Source organism: Aricia agestis, chromosome 1 (genome assembly GCF_905147365.1).
Source record: "Aricia agestis chromosome 1, ilAriAges1.1, whole genome shotgun sequence".
Classification (NCBI taxonomy): Eukaryota; Metazoa; Arthropoda; class Insecta; order Lepidoptera; family Lycaenidae; genus Aricia; species Aricia agestis.
The window spans coordinates 11095713-11116000 of record NC_056406.1 but is presented as its reverse complement, the minus strand read 5'-3'; the positions used below and the strand labels follow the sequence as shown (position 1 = coordinate 11116000).

General features: G+C 39.0%; 2 protein-coding genes across 3 annotated transcripts; one reads left to right on the top strand and one right to left on the bottom strand.

The window, feature by feature from the left end:
• Positions 1-876: 876 nt before the first annotated feature.
• Positions 877-10126, bottom strand: LOC121725299 (transcription elongation factor SPT5). 2 transcript variants are annotated; one of them, XM_042112297.1, is made up of 6 exons: positions 10116-10126; positions 6049-6265; positions 4311-4392; positions 3955-4086; positions 1201-3810; positions 877-1065 (listed from the first exon to the last, which is right to left on the bottom strand). In XM_042112297.1, the coding sequence occupies exons 2-6, from the start codon at positions 6243-6245 to the stop codon at positions 934-936; spliced, it is 3153 nt and encodes a 1050-aa protein (XP_041968231.1). In that variant the 5' UTR covers positions 6246-6265; positions 10116-10126; the 3' UTR covers positions 877-933. The 2 variants fall into 2 exon arrangements, with proteins under 2 accessions (XP_041968231.1, XP_041968158.1); XM_042112224.1 differs by lacking the exon at positions 10116-10126 and having other exon boundaries at positions 6049-6306.
• Positions 8028-20154, top strand: LOC121725416 (cytoplasmic protein NCK1). Its single transcript, XM_042112424.1, has 7 exons — positions 8028-8500; positions 9780-9973; positions 10397-10684; positions 12022-12109; positions 12255-12355; positions 14005-14227; positions 14702-20154. Exons 1-7 carry the CDS (start codon positions 8396-8398, stop codon positions 14912-14914), a joined length of 1212 nt encoding a protein of 403 aa, XP_041968358.1. The 5' UTR covers positions 8028-8395; the 3' UTR covers positions 14915-20154.
• The last annotated feature ends 134 nt before the right edge of the window (positions 20155-20288 follow it).

Below are 20288 nucleotides of genomic sequence, written 5' to 3'. Positions count from 1 at the left end.
TCGTGTGTCATAATAACTTTAATATAGACAAAAACAAGCTTAGGCGCTTTGCAGACGAAGGGACAGGGCGGGCCGGTCATTTTCGCCGCGAACGATAGCACAAAGGGAATCCTATAATAATTCCGCGCCGCTGGTGGCCGGCGGGCACTGGCGGCGCATGTCCGCCGTGGATCACACAAACCAGTTTGCATGCAGTAACGCAGACGGCGTGTGCTTTGTGTACGCGGCGCGGGCAGCCGCAGACATCGACGGGCGTACGCAGCGAAGTTGACCGGCCCGACCCGCCCCGCCTTAAGGCACTTTGCAGACGTCGGGGCGGGGTGGGCCGGTCAATTTCGCCGCAAACTATAGCAAAAGGAATCCTATATTACCAACGCACACGGCGCGGCGGGCAAAAAGACCGCGGCGCGGCATGTCCGCGGCTGCTTCGCGGACAAAAAGCCCGACCCGCCCCGTCGTCTGCACAGCGCCTTAAGGCACTTTGCAGACGTCGGGGCGGGGTGGGCCGGTCAATTTCGCCGCAAACTATAGCAAAAGGAATCCTATATTACCAACGCACACGGCGGGCAAAAAGACCGCGGCGCGGCATGTCCGCGGCTGCTTCGCGGACAAAAAGCCCGCCCCGCCCCGTCGTCTGCAAAGCGCCTAAAGAGACTACGAAATGAAATCGCGGGGTCTCCAAAAATAGCAAAATATAACTACAAAGTACCCACAACATTTGAGGACATTGTTGTTTTGTAACAGTAACAGTAACTGATAAAGATTAACAGCTGCATTTCAAAAAATCGCCAATAAACCTTGGTTTGGCGAGGTTTAAATGTATTAGTTTGTAAGTTTCTTGAAATAAATAAATATTTAAAAAAAACTTTTAAAATATTAGCTTTACAAAGAAATAAAAATGTGTCTCTAAAGTTAATTTAAATGCGGCGTCAGTTAGGAAGCCATTTTGCAGAGGTATCGAAGTTTCATGATCTTGATGTCGTCGGACTCCAGGCGGACCACGCCCTCCTGGTTCTCGATGGAGATGAGCACGCCCACCGCCTCGCGGTCCGGCCCTGAGATCACCTGGGAAACAAGCAACGGCGTTAGTATGAAGCTTGCAAAGAAATACAGCTCTCGATTAATAGGATTTAGTTCAGAGTACAGATATAAGGAACAAATACTTTGGAAATTGAAAACAAATAGTAAACGCATTGTTACCTTGACTTTGTCGCCACCCTGCGGCACGACGGGCTCGAGCAGGTCGGCGGGCAGCGTGACGTCGCGGTCCTCCTGCGGCAGGTACACGGCGACGGAGCCGGCGCTGGCGGCGCGCACCGAGCCCGTCTGCCCGCGCAGCGCCGGCTCCGCGCCGCCGCGCACGCGCACCGCCAGCTCCGGCATCGCCCACTCCGCCTCCGCCTCCTCCCCGCCCGGGCTGCCCGGCCCCGCGTACCCCGGACTGGGCCGGTACGGGCTGTACGTGTGGTCCGAGCCGTACATCGTGCCCGGCGTCTGCGGCGTAAGCGGGCCCTGCGCGTAGCTGTCGTACGCCGGGCTCGGTGAGCTGAGCGCCAGGTCCAGGTCCGGCCGGGGGGTCTGCGCCGCGGCGTCCCACGCGCCATGCGCGGGGGTGCGCCCTCCGTCGTGCGCCGGCGTGCTCGACCCGTAGTGGGGCGTGCGGTTGCCCGCCTCGTAGAGGGGCGTCGCCATGCCCTGGAGGGGCGTCTTGAAGCCGGCCTCGCGGTACGTGGGCGTGTGCGAGCCGGCGGCCCGGGTGGGGGTGCGGCCGTACGTGCTGGCCGAGCCGCGCGCGGCCCCTCCTCCGGCCGCCGCGATGTGCCCGCGGTCGACGGAGATAGTCTGGCACATGGCGTGAAGCTCCACGCGCGCGGTGCTCGCCGTCGCGTCCTTCACGATACCCACATTGCCCTTGTACGGTCCGCCGGTGATCTTGATCGTCTGGCCGATGAGCTCACGGTCCCGCGAAACTACGCCGCGACCGCCGCGGCCCCGCCCGCGCCCGCCTGGCCCGCCGCCGCGGCCGGACGGGTGCATCGGCGACTGTATGCGGGGCGACATGAACCCGAGCGTAAGCCCGTTGGCGCTGGACGCGCTCTTGGCGCCGCCGGCGAGCTGCAGATGCCTCGTTTTACACACGAATATACCGCCGTTGTCGAGATACATCAGCGATTGCAAAAAAGCAAAATTTTTATACAGATGCTTAATCTCGCCGTCGCGACCCGCGTGCGGACCGTCTATCACTTTAACCATATCTTTCTTTTGAATAGTGTTACCCTCGGAGTCGAGCGCTTTCGTGAAGCGGTTCTCTCGTCTCTTTTGTAGAGCCTGAGGCTTGCATTCGATGACTTTGCCGTGCATGCCGAGGACGTGAAAGTTTTCCTTTTCGAGGCGCACGATGACGCCGACCGTCTGCGGATCGAGTTGCACCAAGTCACCCCATTGGAACTGGCCGAGAGAGTCGACGCCGGTGGCCATGTCGGAACACAATTGGAGATCCCGGGGTAAAACCTCCAACTCGTGCATGGTGAGATCAGACACGAGTACGACTCTGTGCGGCTCGACTCTCACGATCAACCCTGTATCACCCTCATATCTTCCTGTTAATACTTTTACGTGATCACCTTGTTTGAAATATTTTCGCAACTCGTTCGGCTTGAAGACGAGAGGATCTTTGAGGGCGTCGTGTTTTGGCATTACTGTGATCATGGAACCGTCGATTGCAATAATCCTTGCCTGCAAATTGGCCAAATCTCCCGAACACACTTCAACATTGTCACCCATAGAAAAGGAGTGTAAGCTTGTCGGATCGTCTTTCGCTGGCGCCGCTAGTTCAATATCTATTCCTTCGGGCTGCTCCTCAAATCTTTCCAATTCAGATAGCGTAGGCTTGACTCCTTCGGCCAAAATAGCAGACATTGTAAAGTTTTTATACAAAAATCCTTTTCTGGAGTACCTATTTCCTTCAAATATTAAAAAGTCACCATCAGATGTGACTTCACCACCGATAGCACGAATAGCTTCCGGGTCGAAAGGTTTGGCGGCGGGCCTGCGTTTCTTTTTTCGCTTGGCTGCTTCATTGTCGCTTTGTACTGTCCTTAAAGCCCCCCTGAGTCTTGTGTAATCTATTCTAGGTAATAATTTTAGGTGTACTTGATTTTGAGCTAAATCAACATAATCCACTTGAGCTATATCATCTTTGTATAGACCTCGCTTTAGCCTAACCCACTGTTTAGGTTTCAACCCGGACTGCTCTTTAACTACTCTCAGTACATCAGTCATTTCCTTGATAGGAACCATGTCTTGTTTACGCAGTCCCATTCGTAAGTTTCCAACATTATCAATAATGGCCTTTACGTGTGTTTGCTTGTATGCTTCAATATAAATGTAGCCTTTCACACCTTCCGGTGCTACAACAGATTTTATTTGAAATGGTTCTTTGGACGCCTGATATGTTATAAATTTTCTCATTAACAACAACACCGTTGCTTTTTCTTCTCCAATTTTACATTTTACCATCCATAAATTCGGATCTTTTATTCCTGGCAAGAGTGTTTGTTGAGTGATTTCATCTGACATTTCCTCGCCACCCTCGCCAAAATGACGAAGAGCTGCAGATTCGTCGGCATATTTATTACGGAGATATTCTTCAATTTCTTCTTCTTTCTGGGAGTCCCACAAGTTGGTGCCTCTTCGTCTACCTTCAATTTCACGAGCTGTAGGTCCTATTTCATCTACCTCATTGCCAACAATTCCCATTTCTTGGGCACCCTCCTCCCATTCGTCATCTTCGTCCACTTCATCGTCAACCTAAATAAAAATAAAAAGTAATTTTAATCAAACATTACAAGTTACAACATATTAGAATTTTAGGTTTTAACAAGAAAGTAATTCAATAATTATTTTGCTCTCATAAAAAAATGTATTATTTACAAAATAAAATGTATTGTTTACCTCGGCCTCATCAATAATGAATCCTCCATATCTACTATCCTTTTTACGTTTTTTTCTCCGTCTTTCTTCATCTTCGTCTTCATCATATTCTTCTGAATCCACTAAATCATCACCCTCTGGCTCCTGCTCATCCTACAAAGGAAAAACTCGCAATATAACATCAATTTAATTATGATTAAAATACAATTTATACATCATTTAGGTATAAGTACATATAAATTTTATAACATTTGTACTACTGTAGTATTAACATGTTTCTAGAATAATGGCACTCTCCAACGTAGTATAAGATGAACACAAAATGTTAACTAATAACTTGATTGTGAAAGTTAAAGAAAAAAACATTGTATAGTTACCTCAACTTCTTCATCACCTGATGCTTCTTTAGCTTCATCATCCCTACTTTTACGGCTGCGATCGGAACCAACTGATCTACTCCTGTCAAAGGACATTTTGTGTAAATAATTAGTTGCAAATGTTTATCAATACTTACGTGTTTTGTTTTCTCTCGAATACCAGGTTTTATGGCGACATTAAAATTTTTCTAAATATTCTTTAAAATGCGTTGAACAATCAATTAAATCTTATACACACTAAAATATGTTACAAAACTGCGTGAGGTCGAGTCGAGTGCAGTCACGTGCAGTGTAAACACTGCACCTTTTGGCAGGATTGGCGTCTTAGTTTGGCCTATGGCGTGATCGGTTGACGTTTTAAAAACTTGGCAGGTTTTGGCAGAATTGGAGTATGATTTTTAATCATATAAATATAACCAACCAACTTCAAAATTGTACGTACTTAATTGATAATTAAAACTCCCTACCTCCAAAACTACTGAACCGATTTTGATGAAACTTGCACTATACCCTAAAGTATCTGATACACAGTTGTAAACGACGGTTTAAAACTGAAGTTTGAAACCGTGTAGATAGCTGTTTTATGCCAAATTTGATTTGACCTTTAAACGCCCTTGGTAGTGAGGCCTGCGTTTGGAACCACTGGTAGAAGCGTCGGTTTGCAACTTGTTTGCAACCGTCTAGCCGCTTGTTGCCATAACACAAGTTTTTATTTAGCATGGGATTAGACAATGTGGCCAACCTTTTCGACACTTGGACCAAAACTCGGATGTAGAATTTTACCCCGGGCCGCACTACCAAATTTTATGTATACACAAGTATACATAAAATATGCCAACCAGATAAGTCTGATGTATGAAATAGAATACTAATTTTTTCCTATTAGAACTTAGTTAGAGCTTAGAACAAAAAAATGTACTGTAATAAGCAAAGAAAACACCCCAGTCACATGCAGAGTTATCTGACACACACTCTAACTAAGCAGCGCACAAAAAAACATTAAATTTGGAGTTTCTGGCGCTCAGTACATTTTTTAAAGTCAGCCCCACTTTATGTAGATAAAGCATATTGTGTTGATTTTAAAAGTAAAAGAAAAGAAGACTTGTTTGTTTGTTTTTTATATTAGGTATAATAAGGTAATTTTAGTATTAACTTTTTTTACTTTAATTCATGAAGCCCTAAGCGGCCGCATCCGGCCGCGATAACAATAGATAAGCTATTGTGTCTTGTTATTCCACGATCAATGAGTTAAAAAATGTGCTCGGCTCCGCGGGCCACAAGCCAACAGACTGCGGCCGCGTGTTGGCCACCCTTGTTTTATACTATTGTATATAATTGTCTAAACATGCAACATAGATGCAAATTCAAATTCTTTATTAATTATTGTATGCTTAATAAAGAAATTAAATTGCATGATGCAAGGCATTGGTGAGCATGGTGATTGTATTGCCTTCAAACTTACAAAAGAAATGTTGAATCGCATGAACAATAATTAATCTATGTATAAAGATGAAGAAATGGAAGAATATGATGCGAATGTTTTCTTTTCATACTTACTTTAAAACAACAGTAAATAAAGTTGGCAGAATTTAGGCAATTTTTTACTACAGGTTTTGGCAGGATTTTGCAGCTTTTCGACCAAAGTAAGACAGGATTCGTAATTTAATTATGGTCACGCTGGTCAAGTGGCTCCATATCGAGCCGGTGAGGTTCAAGAGGGGGAAATATTTTATTTTACCTGGAACGTGATCGGGATCGAGATCGTGATCTCGATGGACTACGAGATGGGCTTCTACTCCCAGAATGTGACCTGGATCTGGATCGAGAAACAGAACGCGAACGATTTGATGCAGCACTTCTACGGGATCGATTCGACGCCACACTTCCAGCGTCCGACCCACTGCCTGAATAATTACTGCCTTCCGAATCGGACATCGTCAAATATCTAATAGCGTCTTTTCCGCGAATAAACCATACGTAGCAAAGCAAAACCAAGCAAAACGTAGGAAAATGTAGGAAAATGTCAGTTTTGACATTGACATTTGACATTTTAAATCATAAGCACAGACTAAGAAGAGATACTACGTATATCATAAGTTACAGTCATTGACTTTTATAAGTGGACTCGGCATAATGGTCTCTACCAAATCAAAATACTGTGGCCGGTCCGCCATTTTATGTTCCGGTTCTCCGAGGTACATAAACTGTCAAAGTGTCGTATTATAGGGATGTCGAAATTGAAAGAAAATATCGATATATCGATACATCGATATTTGAAAAAATAACAATATCGGTCTCGATATATCGCGAAAAAAATAGGCACCTGAAATGTTCACAAAATACTCAGTTGTATACATACTTTAATTATAATAATAATTGATGGTAAAATTAAAATAAACTGTAAACACTTCGTGCGCGAGTGCAACTAGTATTTGTCCGATTTTTTGGTAATTTTTGGCCGATATCAATAATGACAACTTAAATAATAATTAATAAACTTAAAATAAATTAAATAGTTTTATTAAAATTAAGGAGGCTCCTATATAAAAAAACCATATTTGCCTATTTTGTCTCTATGTACTATAATACATAGAGACAAAATAGGCAAAAATGATATATTTTTATATAATATAAAAAAAATCATTTTTGATATCAATATAATATATAATATAACAGGACGCTCATTTATAACATGTTAGTTTATCGATGTCCTCGACAAATATCAACCAAGTGTCCCATCACTATAGACCGCCATGTTTAGTTCTTGGCAATATGGCGCCGGCCACACTTTTTTGTAGTTATGTCGCCTCCATCTGTTTCCTTATTCATTGGTTACAGTCCGCTTTCTTAAATTTAGGTTAATTAATATCAAAAGATTTACGTTAATACAGTATAATTTCTGTGTAGTAGTAGCTACTAGCTACTAGGTTCGTTTATAGTTTGAGCTGATATTTAATATCAAGAAGTACCGTAGGTATAATAAAATCATGTTCGTTTATTGGCAAATGGCAGTAATCAGTAATGAATCGTATATACAATGTGTCCCGACACCGGTGTCAGATCCTTTAATGCCATGATGTACATATTATGGCATATTTTAGTGACAAATTGGCTTTCAAAACATTTTTCTCCAACTTTTGTAAAAAAAATCTCTGGCTTCATACTAATCTGACCAATACTTCATAAACAAATCGTTATAACTTCTAAACTATCTGACTTAGAGCACAGAAGTAAAGAAATTTATTTAAGATAAAAACCAGTTTTAATTCGCTAGATTTCTCACAAAAAGCCATTAATTAAAGAATACACAATTGTTTTTCCTCAAACTCTGGTTTTTCTATGTTTAATTCCACGAAATTTATGACATATTGCCTGTGTGAGCGTAGTCCACAAGTTAAGCTATCAAATGAGGCTTTTTTTATTTTTATCTTCATAAGATATTTAAAACACTAGACGTATAGATTAGTGTGAAAGCCCAAGAAAAACTAAAATGGCTGCCATTTTACAACTGTGAGAGAGAGAAAAAAATTGAGAGCCAATTTGTCGATAAAATATGCCATAGATCATGACATTAAAGGAACGGACACCGGTGTCTGGACACATTGCGTGCATTGCGCGCACAATTAAGTATCAACTTTTGCGATTTTTTTTAATTCAAAGAAGTTAGAAGACGAAGTAGACAGCTTTTCTTTTGTCTATTGATTCGTAGCTGCCGTATCATTTGTGTGAAATTTTTCAGATTTTATTAAAGATTTTAGTCTTAAATATTACTTTGGTAGCATTAAATAAGTCTGAAATACCTCTAGTGCAATAATTTGAACTGATAAAGCTCACAGTTGAAATGGGAAGTACTCGGTCATGATGCCCGATTTCGCCAGATAGATCGTGTAGCTTTCGGTCTTATTTTCGCAGTTCGCACGGACTGGAATAACAATTGTTATTCTTTTTATACCTGCATGAAAATTTATGTGAGTGAGGTAAAGAATTGGCGTGAAAGTGTTGTGGTGCAGTGTGGTGCAGTGCGGTAGTGTCGGTCGCAATGTATCAGTGAGGGCGGCGATCGCTAAGCCAGGGTCCCCATTGTCATGTTGGAGACGCGGTCTGTGCGCGCCGCGGACTCGGTGTGGGCGAATAAGCCGTTGCCTGCGCCAAACGCCATGGCTAACTCCAGGCACGGAAAGAACGCACAGGTATATTACGAAACTCCTCAATCTGTTCCCCTTGGGGACTCGACCAAATCAAACACTTGAAGCAGTTCAATAGTAATTTTTTTATTTACCTACAGTTTTTTTATCTATTTTGTAGTTAGATCAAACTACAAACCAAATCAGACAATAATTAATGGTCAAATGTTGTTGTAATTATCTGGTCTGTCTATCAGAAGATTAAAATAATTGCTTGGGACTGGTGTTAGGTGTATCCATAATTCCTTACCTTCCTTACCTCTATTGATCAACTATTGGTCCAATTAAAATTTTTAGCATAACAGAGAACTTAGTAAACATATTTGGATCACTTTCACACTTCAATCATAGAGAAAATAAATTAAATTACTTGTTACAATATACTCCATGCACATATTATATTTATATACTCCTTGCCCTATCTATATTTATGTCTCCATTAATTTTGTTTGAAATGTAAGTTTAGCTTAGTACTGATAGCTAAAATGCAACCAATTGAAATATGACATGGTCATCACACAATAAAGAAATACTAAAGCACATAAATAAAGTAATTTTTCAAAATTAAGTAATTAAAAGTTTAATCAAATTCATATTAGAAAATCTGTGTTACATGTTCTTTTGTTTTCAAGTTCTGCTTACATTTATACTTTATAACAAAAAAAATTAAATGAGTTCAAAGAGTTTTATGAAAGTTTTAAATCACAAAGAACTTTCCAAAACATGATTTGCAATTGCTTTTCTAATGCTAGTAAAATTCAATTGATAATTGATAATAATTCTTAATTTTTAAAAAGTTTAAGTACAATATATCAATTACTAGAAACTTCTTGACCTTGCTCTAGCATAATAATAATTTACTACAATTAACAATTAAATTATTAATATAAAGGTATGCTACCTGTTAGATAATAATATTATCTTGTTACAGCTAAAACATAATATGGGAATATTCAAGTAAATAAATATATTTCTGATCTCCAGAATGAAACGGAGTGTGAAATATGATTGCATAATTAATGTTATAGATGTTAATTGATGCTAGTATTTCCTCTGCCTCTCCCCGTCACTTAATTCAGTGAGCAACCTTAACTACATCCATTCAAAATATTGCTCAAGAGGATGTTGATAATTATGCACATAACCTCCTCTTCTATCTTCATATAATTTTGTTTCTATTATTCATCAGTCATTATGTTTGATGAATTAAAGTTACACATTAGGTTAAAGAGCACTTTTTTAACATGAAGGGTAGGGATGTCGCTAATAATTATTTTTTCTACAGGATGATGTTTGCTATGTAGTAGCAAAATACGATTATGCAGCTCAAGGTGCGCAAGAATTGGACCTACGCAAGAATGAAAGATACCTCCTCCTCGATGACTCCAAACACTGGTGGCGTGTGCAGAACGCCCGTAGCCAGTCTGGATATGTGCCTAGCAACTATGTCAAAAAAGAGAAACCATCTCTTTTTGATAGGTATTAACATTTGAACTGATAAGTATAATTGATAAGTTACTAAAACCAAGTCACTGCTATCTGTGAAAACTTTTAATTGGCCGTATCATGTTATGCTAATCAATATGTTTCATACAGTACATCTTTAAGTTTTTAGCGAAACTTTAAATAAAATAATCTACCCCGGTGTATATTCTTACATAAGGATGTTGAAAGATTGTGTGTTTTGTCTTTGCCTTTGGAAAAGCCCATTGACAGACAAGGACATTGTGTTTTATGTACACTAGGGTTTTTTATTAGTAAGAAATAAGTGATTTAATAGTCTGATTATTTGTAATGATACTATTTCAAATTATTACATGGAAATCTCAATCACAATTCGCAAATACATCAGTGAGTATTTTGAGTTTTCATTATTTTAAAAATAATATTTAACTATTTCAGCATTAAAAAGAAGGTGAAAAAAGGGTCGGGGTCGAAGACTCTTCCGTCTAGCAGCTCGCCGGTGCGCGGGGCGGGGCCCGGCTCTGGCGCCGGCAGCAGCACGGGCCCCGAGTCGCCGGGGGCCCGCCGGCCTGAGCCCACCGAGGCCCTGGGCACGGCTGTAGTGAAGTACAACTATCAGGCCCAGCAGCCAGATGAACTGTCTCTCACCAAGGGCACTCGTATCCTCATCCTTGAAAAGAGCAACGATGGTTGGTGGAGAGGACAGTACCAGGGCCATACTGGATGGTAAGAGCTCAACATTTTTTGTATGATAAGGGGCTTATTACATGTAAGGGCCTGATTCACCACTTTCTGATAAATGCCAGATAGATTATCCACGACTTATCTGACATCTTAGAGTATATGTAAGATAAGTTGTGGATACCCTATCCAGCACTTATGAGGAAGTGGTGAAACAGCCCCTAAATGTAATAGTAGTTTACATAATTTTTCTCTGTGCTATGCCGTATTATGCGGGAAAAGTTGATACATAATCTTAAGAGCAATGAAGCTTATAAATCTTTGGCTCTACATATTTGATTAAGGACTGTTCCACACATACCACAACAACACCACAACCACAACCACACCACATGGTCGGGCTTATACAAGTGAAAAATTTTTTTGGTCTCTCAGCGCTGCTACTTTCACAGTGAACTCTCTGTGAAAGTAGCAGCGTACACACCCTAAAGTATTATCACTTATTTTTGTTACACTCTGTATATTTACTTTGTATTGAAAATGAGTAGGACTATTCCACATACCACATTTTGAAGTCGTTATCAACCGCGTGTGTGATACTCTTACAGATGACCACATTTTGTTGCTACGGTGTGGTGTGGTTGTGGACTGTTAGAACGAGAGTTGGTGACACAAAATACTAGGTCATTTGTACCAGTATGGCGGTTCTTCAGGGGTCTTACGTAAAGGCAAAAAGGAAAATGATGGTCATAACTCATAGCGCTCGTACCGGTGGCCCAATCGCGTGGGCGTTAAGCGAACGCGTCGGTATTATTGTATTTTTTACGCGTTTGTATTTTCAGATAGTCTAAAAAAAGAACTAGGTGTAGCGTAATGCCATACTTCTCGAGTGTGACCTACAGCCCGCCATACCTATACCCATACTTATTTTTTTTTCGACTATCTGAAAATACCATAGCATAACACGATTGGTCAACTTTTATAACACAGAATAATCAATAAAAAAAAAACTCTGTAAAAAAAGGGATTCCTATTTTGCCAACAGAGGAAACCATTTTGTCACTACGCCCTTTCCATTTATTGCTATTCCATTGCTTGATGTCTATGAGAGGCCGGCCCTGCCTCTATCTAAAACATATCCAACACAGTTTTTTTACTTTAACGCGGCGTCACCTTAACGCAGCGAACGCCCTAATGCGCTCAGCTGCAGCATTGTGAAACATGTCGAGTGTCTCCTTAGTTCTGTCTACTCTAGTGTAGGTCAACCCTAAACAGAGGCTTGGACACAAACACAAATTAATTCACAACCAAAATATGAAGTTAATATGACTATTAAGAAACAAGTTCTTTTGGTTTTATTTAAAAAATCCTTATCTTTTTAGGTTTCCATCAAATTATACAAGCGAGGAAGGCGACGGCGAAGATACAGTGCACACTTATGCCATGGCCGAGAATGTCCTAGATATTGTAGTAAGTACTAAGAAAATGTATGAATTATTCAAATGTGTAATATTTGTATTGTATTTAAATTACAGTATTAGTGCCTGTGTATTAAAGTGTGTATTTTTATTTCTTCTTTGATAAACAAGTAATTACGTCATTGTTCTTATTTTAGGTTGCATTGTATTCTTTTACGTCGAACAACGAACAAGAATTGTCGTTCGAAAAGGGCGATCGACTGGAGATAATAGAGAGACCACCATCAGATCCTGAATGGTAAGTTTTAATTATTAATTTATTTATTCTTAAATTTGCTTAAAAAACTGCAAATGTAGATAGTTTCAAAAGGAAGTTTACAAATGAAACTTAGCCATTAATTGTATGACCTGCGTGCAACTAAGAAGAGACTAAGACTACGAGGGCTGCTATTTATGTATCCGGAACTGGCCACTTACAAGAACAATATTTAAAAAGTAATTACAACATTTGAAAATAGAACTCTTTGGTTGAAGAATACATTTTGTTTCATGTGACTGTCAATTATTTTTCCATTGTGGCGTCATTTTGAAAATTGCGTGTCTTCATTTGCCATGGATTTAACGCGTGAACATTTTCGTGCAATGATTTACTACGATTTTCGGCGTGGGCTAAATCAACAACAGTGCTTTATTCAACTCACCGCAACTTTTGGAGATGAAGCACCATCAAAAACCACTGTTTATCACTGGTACAGTGAGTTTAATCGTGGGCGGTCTATGCTCATAGATGAAAATAAAGAAGGTCGCCCAAAAACAGCTGTTGTCCCACAAAATATAGATGCTGTGCGGGAACTAATAATGCGTGATCGTCATGTTACATATCGCGAGATAGAGGCGTCCTTAGGCATAAGTATGACGAGCATACATAAGATATTACACGAACATTTGGCTGTAAAAAAAATATGTTCGCGTTGGATTCCGCACAACTTGACAATCGATCAAAAACGGGCTCGTGTCGATTGGTGCAAAAAAATGATAAAAAAATACAACCGTGGTACGTCAAAAGCCGTTTATAATATCTACACAGGTGATGAATCTTGGATCTATGCATATGACCCCGAAACTAAACAACAGTCAACGGTGTGGGTGTTCCAAGATGAGCCGAAACCAACAAAAGTTACTCGTGCAAAAAATACTTTGAAGCAAATGGTCGCCTGTTTTTTTGGAATTAATGGACATGTGGCTACAGTGCCATTAGGGAATCGTAAAACGGTTAATTCTGAATGGTATACGACCATTTGTTTACCAGAAGTCTTTGAAGAAATAAGAAAGGACAACCGACAACGCAGAATCATATTACATCACGACAATGCTAGCTGTCACACCTCAGCTGAAACAACTCAGTTTTTGGAGGGTCAAAAGATCGAATTGACTGGTCATCCGCCGTACAGCCCTGATTTGGCACCTAACGATTTCTTTTTATTTCCATACGCGAAGAACAAATTACGTGGTCAACGTTTTTCGAGCCGCGAAGAGGCTGTTGATGCGTTCAAAATGCACGTTTTGGAGATACCTCAATCAGAATGGAAAAAGTGCTATGAAAATTGGTTCCAGCGTATGCAAAAGTGTGTCGATCATCGCGGCGAATATTTTGAAAAGCAATAAAACCATATTAAATGATATATGTTTGTTTCTTTTTTTAATTCCGGATACATAAATAGCAGCCCTCGTAAGGATATTTGGTGCTAATGTAAAACACACATAAAAATTACAATAGCCAATATATGTGACAGTTTTATAGATCAGTAAATGCCAATCACGACTCGACTATTTACTGATCTACTAATGGTCGTGTGTCGACGTGCCATTAACTCGATACGATTTTATCAATGCTAAAAGGCACCTAGGTATAAAATTATAAAGCATAATAAAATATGAATTTTCCAGGTACCGCGCGCGGGACTGCCGCGGTCACGTGGGTCTAGTACCGCGGAACTACCTTCAGGAGCTGGCGGAGTACCTGCAGCACGGGTACGACGGAGCCGCCCCGCCGACCAACATCGCCGGCCGCGCCTGGTACTACGGCGCCATCACGCGCACGCACTGCGACGCGCTCCTCAACCAGCACGGACACGATGGGGACTTCCTCATCCGAGACTCCGAGACCAATGTATGTATGATGCTGCAACATCATTGACAAAAACAATAGCAATAGTACCTATAAATATTAGCATAAATGTTTTTCTATTTTATTCATGTGTCTTTTACGGAAGCACTTGATCCTGTTATCTAAACAATGTAAAATACTAATTTATATAAGGGTTTTTTTATCAAAAATATTGTATAGGCTACGCACATTTTCACTGGGAGGCAATGGGCACTTATCGTCTTATCGATGAATTTTTAATTTTACGGCACACCGATATAGGTACACTCTGTCAGTGTACACTCTCCATTCACTCTTCATGATGAAGAGAATGTTTAGTGGAATGAGGACCTCATCCTAAGGCCTAAAAACCGAACATACTGTTTTTATTTTAGCTCCCGTCTTGAATCACTTTATATACACTTTAATTACATTTTTATACAAATGCAGCATCATTCATCGCTTTATATTAATAACAATCGCTTCACTCATTTCCAGGTCGGTGACTACTCTGTGTCACTGAAAGCGCCGGGTCGGAATAAACATTTCCGTGTTCACGTCGAGGGCAACTTGTACTGCATCGGACAACGCAAGTTCACAACGCTAGAGCAGCTAGTGTCGCATTACCAACGTGCTCCGATTTACACCAATAAGCAGGGAGAAAAGCTGTACCTAGTGCGTCCCCTCCCCCGCGCCACCCCCAACTGCTGAGCGCCGAAACCACACTCCGGCCTCGACCAGTCAGACCCGCACGGGCCGGAAAACCGATTGAAGACTCAACTATGGCTCATTTCTAAAGATCATCGGAAACTATCTACTTCTCGACAGCTAGAATGGTTCAAGAAAGTGTTACCGGCTACATCATGACCATTAAACTGAAGTTGTCCATTGAGATTAATAAATGTAAATCCAAAGATGTGGAAAGTGAAGGATTGAAGGCACTCAGATGAGAAGTTTGGAACCCATCCGCCAGTGTTTGCTAGGCCAGTGTTAGATACTATCTGTTTGCTACTAACCATATATAGAGTGCTGAAACTGTGTGTGTTTTGTATATTGTATAGCGGTAACAGCTGGGATGTAGATATGGACTTGTGTGAAAAACGGTAGATCCGGGTTAATAAATCAATACAGCAAATGTAAGAGAGATATTAAAATGCAGTTTGCTGCTCCGGCAAAAATACTGTGATTGTCTTGGCTTTCATTTTTCGTGTTGAATTATTGGTCGAAAAATGAGAGACGCTAAGCAGCATTGGACAACTCTAAGTAATAAGGAATACATTGCTTTATATAAATACAAAATACATCAATATGCTTTCGTTTGGGTGTTTTTACATTAATGATAACTGATTCGGAACAACTTTATGAGTTATGGCCTAATTTATACTTAGTAAAATTCTTGCCATATTAAATTAATAAAGTTAGTTTGTATTTATATAACATGTATTCACTTATAGCCAACATTCTAAACGTAAGCTTAACATTTTCCTACAGATTTTAATACTTACATACTAAACGCATAGATATCGTAAATTAGATAATATTTATTCTAATGTCTGGTTGAAAATGAAATATACTCATATGAATTCTAAGAATTCTCTGAGTTTAAAATTTACAATTAGGTTAAATACTGAAATATTCGATATTCTAAGCATATGACGGTCACATACAATTTGATTGTACTTTAGTACTTTTATGTTAATTACATCTATTTTTTATTATTGAAAGAGATATTTACGACATTATTATTTATATAAAATGATAATACAGGAGGAAATTATAGACTCAAGTAAAACATGACTTCCGTTTTCGTCTTCCCGATAGGCTTGCGACGCAGAGTTTAGCTAAATTAAGAAAAAACACATTAGAAAAAACAAAAGTTTTCAGAGAAAACAATTTGGAGTTACCCACACTAGTCTTTATCCTACTTTGTCGTGTACATATTATTTTTTGTGCCATTTCTAATCTTTCAATAATAAAAAAAAATCGATGTAATTATGTGCATAAAAGTTAGGGTATGCTTGTAAATAGAAATTATTGATATACCAGAGATTCGCATACTGATTACGACTAAGATAAACTAAAAAATAAATATTTTGTTTGCAGTTGAACTGCACGAAATCATTTTTCTTGGCAAACTCTGAAATTTATTCTCATTACTCAGTACTAGTAATTTAAGCTTAACCATAGTTAACTAGAAACTTAGTCTTAATAATACATGGTTATATTGTGTGAGCGATGCAAGCATACTTTAGCTTGTATGTCCAAAAACTCCTACTTAGTCCATAGCCAGAAGACATAATTATAAAAGTAGACTAATGGCATTCATGCGATGTTAAAATTATAATACAATAATAAACCAAAAATTTGCTTCTGCATTCTCGTATAGTTAAGCGGATATATCATATTTATATGTAAGTCTCATAATATGGAATAAAGTAATTTTAAACGATTATTTTAGTTGAATTGTGTTCTATGTCTCTGTCCATAGAATTTGAAAGTGGACAGGCACGAATTGAGAACCTTCTCCCTTTTTGGAGGTGGTAAAATAGTGGACATAGATTATGTTTTGCATTAATAATATTATCACTATAATGGTCCAAAGTTTGGCTCAACTGAATGCCGTTATTGCATAATTTCTACTTAAAAATGTTATTTTCAATTAATATTACGACTTTTAAAGTACCGTTTTGAATATAGTTGCTCTACAAATTATACAGTATAGTATACCTTTGGTTACCAAATTTTTTGTTTGTATACTTACTCTGTGCAATAAATTTTTTTGGACCAATGTAGTGATTTATCAATATTTATTCTATTTTGTGTGTTTATATATTTGTGATGTTGGGCCACATAAGTTAACATAAGTCACTCGTGGAATGCAGGTTGCGAAGGGGATAGAAATTATGAATTTAGAACGTAGGTGTTAGTGAGTACGCAAACGCATGAATTTCGGATTCGGTTTGAAATTGATTTTGTTATAAATGATTGGAGTGAACTCGCGACTAGCATTGAACACTAAAGCTGGAAACAAATTATTGGAAGTTTTCATAAGTCGCGGCTGACGGATGCGGCTTGTTTCTATCTGATTAATACAAAATACAACTGTCTGACTGACTGACATCTGAACAGAATCTGGCTGGCTGGATGTTTTGGCAATCGCGGACGTCCTCGTATGAACCGTGCACATTGTGAAGCCGCATCCGTCAGCCGCGACTGGATGCGTCCGATAATTTCTTTCTAGCAGGCTTCTTACAGACAAATGGCACCTGTCGACGGCACGCGTCGACGGCAGCTGTCGCGTGAACAAAAAAGAGAGAGCGAGATGCAACATGTTACATGACACATTGCCGTTTGATGTTTGTTAGAAAATCTGTCAGCCGCTTTTTGGCAATTTACAGTGACGACATAGTAACAGCGTAACCGCTAAAGTTTTTGAAACCAATGCAAGCGATATTGTGAATTAGGTCGCAACTAATCAAATCCGAAATCAGTGTGTGATCGAGCTGATTATCGATGTTTTATAATTTTATAATGAAAATATTTAGATTAGATTTTTAGCTAAATGAATATTTTATCATCAATAAAAATTTTTGACAACGAAAAATTTATCCCAGTGAAGTGTGAAACGCGAGTATAGATTTAGGGCAATTTTTTGCCTTGTAAGGTTTGACTATGGAAAGACTGGTTTTTGGTCGGTATTTGGTATGATGAGCTTGCGTCGAGTTGAATCTCACGAGCTATTCCATCGGAGTGACGGCTGCTAGTCAATACGCCAGCATCACAAACTACTCAGCCTTCAATTTACTGATTGTTTGATGAAAACATTGTAAATGGAACATGGTAAATGGAAGCTTATACATATACATAATTAAAACTTGGGAGCGATTATTATAATTATTCGATATTGAGTTGTAAGTTTCTTCAAATTACTGTTGGAAAAAGCTCCAAGTCTTATTTCTCATGTATTATATTTTAATGTACAGTTACTTGTGAAATGTATTCTGTGGGTCAATTTGAGGGTATATAAACAACTTTTATGTGTACAGAATAAAATAACCCTTTACCAAATGCACCCCCGTGGCCTGTGGCAGAAAAAAAAAACATTTTATCTGTTTGGTTGTTTATGAGATTAATGGCAGCTTATGTGTTGTAGATAAGGCTGATTTTGGTCTCACCTATGGAACAAGACAGCTGTCCAATTAGTGGTAATAAATATTTCACGTAACGGTTAATTTTTAAAAACCTATTCGAGAGGAAACATCTCTCATCTAAGAATCACAACTTCCAGTATTTTAAGATGTAAGAATATTTTGTGCTGGTTGTGTATTTTGTTTGAAGCCACTTCTATACACCGTTTTATTTTGCTGCCAAGTGTCAATGGACACGTCCGTGATTGTTTGTACGACTGACACCTCCTCTAAAATAGTAGTAAGCGGGACAAGTTATTTTTCTATGAATATTTTCATTTGATGCATCAAATAATGTAAGGCACCAAGTGTAGCGATTTTGTATGCGAACTAGCTTAAGGACTACACTAAGACATTGAGGGTGTTTTCCCGTGGCCACAGGTTATAATCAAGTTGAGGCGAAATTGCATTTATTGAAATTATTCCTTATTTTTTGTATTATTTTTTAGGAAAACATCCTCGATATACAGAAACTAATGATCCTCTAATAAGAATGAGCAAAACCCGCCGAGAACATTAATTGTTCAGAAATATTAGGAGAATGTGTATGTATTGTATTGAAATACGTACGAAATAATTCTTTGTGCTCCAAGACCGGAGACCAAGACTTTATAACATTTTGGGGTTAATTAGACTTTGAATACCACCGAACCTGGGAGTTGCATATTTGTAAACTAAGTTTAAAAAATATAATTGCAACTTAGTCGTGATTGGCGTTTGTCCTAAATTCATGTTGGAGGCTCTTTAGTATAAAATGGCACATTTATTGTACATGTGATATATTTGAGATGTGACTCGGTTTTGTTGTAACGTGTTAAAATGAACTACACAACTTGAAACATCGTGAATCGCAGCTATAGTCGCATGAATGGACATTGAACATATAGTCGGGTCGCAGAAAGCGGGAAGATTCGACCGTTGGCCTCTCGCTACTCGTCTCTTTCACTCGCGCACGATACTCTTGCTCTTTCGTACACGTGGAAAAGAGACAGCTATAATATGTTCGTGCGTGTTTGAAAGAGACACAAGACAATTTTCTCTATCATTTGCGTCCCGAATACAAGTAAATTTCAGTAACAATTTTTGTAACGTTAACAAAACATCGAAGTCATATCTCGGCGAGGGGAGTATGTTACTAGATCTTTTTGATGTATTTAATACGTTTTATACTCAATATTGTAATTATAGTTTGAGGTGGATTCGCGTAATTTAGATATACTAGGAACAAAATAGATGGAATAGTACGAATGTGCAAGTACGACGATAGCTGTCGTAAATTTCATTAACGTGCATATTGTAATGGCTTTTTATGAAATGTTTTGTTATGACACGAAAACACTATGGTGACTCCGTAGTCCGTAGGAAGCGACATTGCACACAGAAAAACATAAGTCAGACATGCATTTATCATTGGAAATATATTGGCTGCTGCACCGTCTCATGCTAACAAAATTTTAAAAAATAATGCTATCTTACATTCCTATGCTTCTTAATACATGTAACTAAATCTGTGTATAACAAACCATTAAAAATAATTAACGAGTTCGAAAATTAATCCGGTGACTCATGTAATCGATTTAGAGTTTAGTTTATAGAGTGATTCTGTTTTTATTTTTGTATTGCTCAAATGTATATTATTATTTGACATGTAACCATGTGTTTGTATGTTTTCGTGTATCCGATTGTAATGAGCATAATTATTGATACTACTGTACGTGCAGTGTATAATATATAACATTATAATTTATTTATTAATTTGCAAAATGTGTTTTATTTACTTTATTTTTTATTTTCTTGCCTATAACTTATGGTCCACATGAGCTGTATTGTTTCATGTGGCATTTGAGTAAAAGAAAAATTCTACTTTAGCGAGGATTTGAGTTCATTTGAATCACAAT